Source organism: Rhopalosiphum maidis, chromosome 2, assembly GCF_003676215.2.
Source record: "Rhopalosiphum maidis isolate BTI-1 chromosome 2, ASM367621v3, whole genome shotgun sequence".
Lineage (NCBI taxonomy): Eukaryota > Metazoa > Arthropoda > Insecta > Hemiptera > Aphididae > Rhopalosiphum > Rhopalosiphum maidis.
The window spans coordinates 25705827-25710036 of record NC_040878.1 but is presented as its reverse complement, the minus strand read 5'-3'; the positions used below and the strand labels follow the sequence as shown (position 1 = coordinate 25710036).

General features: G+C 28.2%; 1 protein-coding gene across 1 annotated transcript; it reads right to left on the bottom strand.

Annotated features, from left to right (window-relative positions):
- Positions 1–1205: 1205 nt before the first annotated feature.
- On the bottom strand, positions 1206–2842 carry LOC113552409 (proteasome activator 28-like). Its single transcript, XM_026955295.1, has 3 exons — positions 2707–2842; positions 2447–2649; positions 1206–1244 (listed from the first exon to the last, which is right to left on the bottom strand). The coding sequence occupies exons 1-3, from the start codon at positions 2840–2842 to the stop codon at positions 1206–1208; spliced, it is 378 nt and encodes a 125-aa protein (XP_026811096.1).
- Positions 2843–4210: the final 1368 nt, after the last annotated feature.

The following is a 4210-nucleotide window of genomic DNA, read 5'->3' as shown; positions in this document are numbered from 1 at the left end:
GTTATTTTTTTCTAAACCTGTTGATATTTTTATAGTTGTTATTTATTTTACTTAGCATGATTCCGCATAGATTGTTATAAAAAAAACATAGATAGGTACTATGTATCCATATTATATAATTTTAAATAACAATTTAAACATTTTGGCAAATCTTAAAACCGACACGCGTGGTCTTACCCTCGGATAGTAATTGACAATTAGAAATCCCAACTCATTATTACTGTACTAAATTCGAAACGAAAATAGGGAACAAAGACTTGAAAAAAATAAAAATACATAGGTATTATATATATATATATATATATATTTATGCATATTCAAATTCGTCTACGCCGTGTAGGTATAATTCAGAAAGTGACAGCGATCGTTTTTTTTATACGTGTATATACAATTTAGCAGATCCCATAAATAACAAACAACGTCGTGCAGGTTTGCGAATTCCACAAAATCGTCGAGAACAACACGTTGCGTATCCAAATTATATATGCATGTGATATATATATATATACCACTGGTGTCGAAAATCTTCGATAACAGCAAATATATTTATATCGACTGAAATCCCAAAGTCTGCTCTGGAGTACACCGCGGATCACAATATACTACATTTCAACACCTGCAATAACTTTGTCGAACGTATGTACAATTAATATTCGACTCGTGTTAACATACATTTTTAAAAACAACGTTTTTAGACGAATTGTGGAAAACTGTTTACCATCATAGGCTAGTGTTACAGTATCAGTAACAGGTAATACCGATATTACCGTATACCGGTTATTAGCCGATACCAATATACCGAAAATATGCCATCATGCACCAGCCCTATCGTAGGCTACGACTGTATTCAGTATATTTGTCTGACGATCAAGTCTGATGGTATCAAATTAATACCTCTGTGCCAAATCAGTTTATTTTTATTGGTTATTCAAGAAGATGATGAATCTCCGCTAATTATGTTCGTGTGAGCTCATCATTCGAATTATAATTGTATGTAAAATATAAGTTATACAAAAAGTTATTCGAAGTATATACAATAAAGATAAGCAATAATTATAAATTGATTAGTTAATATAATTAAAAAAATTACAATACATTTATCTTATATAATTATAAAATTTAATATAAATATATATATATATATATATATATTTTTTTTTTATAAGTTAAAATCGTGCAGTTAAATAATACAATATATTAAAAACTTACAAACTAAAATTATCAATAGCTGCTAAAACCCACATCTAATTAATGTTACAAGTAATGGAATAATCTTATAAGCTTATATCAGAAGTATCTTGTAGTAATACAAACTTCTGTTTTTCAAACGAAATCATTATTAAAATTGTGTAAAGTGACAAGTCTAAGAACATAATAAAATAGATTATGATCACGATAACGACGTGGAAAACGATATGGTACAATATTTTATCAGCTCGGCTGCAGTCTGGTATTCCTAATTATTGGTTACTAAATAATATGTCTATCTAGTATACGTACAACTGCGTGGTTACGGACTGATAATTTCGGTATTTTTGCTGACACAATTTTGCGTGTCGCAATGATAATGTTTAATTCTGTTTTGTAAACCATACTTCAGTTGCCGAGTGCACATTATACACATTATATTATATAGATACGTATCACGAAAAAAACTATATTATAACGCGTAATTGGACCAATCGCATATCACGTTTTTTAAACGATTTCGTTATCGTTTGTGAATTTGTGGATTACGCTTATTGGATGCAATTTGTATAAAAAACGATCATTTTGAATTCTTACTACTTAGCTATAGCTTTATAGGTAACAAACGTTCCTTTGTCAATATTTGTACTGAAGTGAAAAATTGCAGGTCGAAGACCGTCTTACAAGTATTTACGCGTTCATAAGTTTGTATATGTAGGTATAAACTGTATTTTAACAGTATTTTTTTTTTTTTTTTTGATAGGTATTTAGTGATGACCTACTAATTATTTTTAATCTCACAATCGGAAAAAGTATATGATTTTTAAAAAAAATCTTATCTGTATCTATAGATACATTATATTTTTTAAAACAAGTCTAAGTATTTTAAAGGATTGATATAATTAAGTTAGATTTAGGTAAATTCAAATTCAAAAATTTTAGTATGGTTCTACTGTGCTTATAGACAGTCAATGTTTGACGACCGTGGATTTTTAATTTTTTCAATATTCTTGTTGATAACATTATATAATATTGTATAGAAAAAATAAATTTCGTGCATGATTGTGGAAATGTCTATATTTTGTTTTTCGTCAAATTCGTTAACAGCAATCCGATAGTCTTCTATGAATGGGTATTTAACTATTTTGGAAATTAGTTTTCCACGATACTCATAATAGCGGGACAATTTTCCAAAATAAGTTATTGTTGCTGACTCAATCTGCTGTATCAATGAAAGGGCATTTTTTTGAATGGATACTCCAAAATTGTCGCCGTCTTCAGTTTTTGGTATTAACAACGTTATCCACATTTTTAAAACACGATTATCTTCAAGTAATTGTATCATATTGGATTTCAGAATTTCAAAATATTCAGTTAGATTTTTATTGGACGGTATGAGCATTTGTTCTGGATCAGTATCATTTGGAGTTTCCCCTTCAGCATAATTGTTAACATTGTTTTCTATTTTAGTAATAACGGTGGTATCAAAATTAAATTCTATGTAATTTACCGGAATACGATACTCGGGCTTGTTGATTAACTCATATAAATGTACTAATCGTTCAGGAATTTTTTGAAAAATAATATTTTCTGCGTCAATATTATATGTTTCGTAAAATTCTTTAGTCTTCGTAATAGCTTCAGTCTGGTCCATGGTTTTCCTTGAGTGAATTGTGTTCAGATATGGATATGGAATGGAAACGATTCGAGTATAATATTCTAAAACGTAATAAAGTACCACAGGGTTGATTAAATAAAAACAATTACTATGAGAAACACGGTATAGTATTAAATATTATTCATCAAATATATATATATTTTTTATTTAGCAATAAAAATTAAAAGTCTGAATGAAAAAGCTAATAATGGCGATGAGGAATAAGTAATATATTGGTTCCGCATAAGTTTTGGATCAACTACTTCACTTATGCGTACTAATTGAGCCCCATTAACTAATACCCTATACCTATACTTATTTTATTTAAATAAAAAAAATATACAATAATGAACACTTATTAGTTATTGATTATTATAAATATAGCAAACGTGAATGGAAGTATTATTGTATGTATATACATACAAATAGGTATCTTTAATAGTATTAGAGTGCAACGAAACTATTAGGCCGATACATAGCTATATAGCGCCTCGCGATAATGAAAACTTGATTTCGGCTATATAGGTGATGATGTGTTATTCATACTACCCGATACTGTTATTGAATAATGGCTACAAATCGACTTCAACATTTTAGATATAAACATAGGTTACTTTTTCGTTTATTTGGCCACTCAGTAATCAGTTCATCAATCTAATGCAATTTTTAATTTTCAATTATTTTAATATACTTACATATTTTATGATATAATGTATAATAATTCATTGTCGATGGAATAAATATTATTGGACAAAAACATATTTTACATACCTAAAAGTAAAACTAAAAAGTGAACGTAACGTGATGCATGGTCGAAAAATATACTAATCATCTAACTGAGAAAAGTAAAATATAAAATGTAATATGTATTACCCGCATATACGTAACAACCACAGCATGACATCGTTCTAATCGTCTGTATGACTTTAAAAATGTAGTTGTGTTATTAATAGTATATTTTATATAATGGGAATTTTGGATTTTATATTTACCTATACCTGTAGAAGTTTATGTTACAGTCGTCTTCAATGATCCTAAGTGAAAATAAGAGATGTATTTTTTTAAGTTTTGAGGAACTTGGTTTAGTAATAAAACATAGACATAATTGGTACTTATTAATTATTATATTTTAAATTTAAGATTTTATTTACAAAACTCAGTTTGTATGCAGTCAACGTTTTATAATATATCCACCAGCTCGTACGTATAGTTGTTAGTAATAAACGGCTGAAGTTACAAAACTATTTATTAAATATTTTTACTTTTCAGGGTTGTCACGCACTCACGCGCTATCATTCGTCGATGACCGTTGCAGTTGATAGATATAATATAAAAATAATATTATGCACAAAACGTTTCTTTCAA

Bases quoted from the DNA above. Each gene is read 5' to 3' on its own strand.
- LOC113552409 (XM_026955295.1), bottom strand. From the start codon at position 2,842: ATGGACCAGACTGAAGCTATTACGAAGACTAAAGAATTTTACGAAACA. The intron at 2,650-2,706 runs GTATTCCGGTAA...TTACTAAAATAG, and splicing joins AATCAACAAGCCCGAGTATC to AAAACAATGTTAACAATTAT. The intron at 1,245-2,446 runs GTATCCATTCAA...AACATTAATTAG, and splicing joins AAGACGGCGACAATTTTGGA to ATGTGGGTTTTAGCAGCTAT.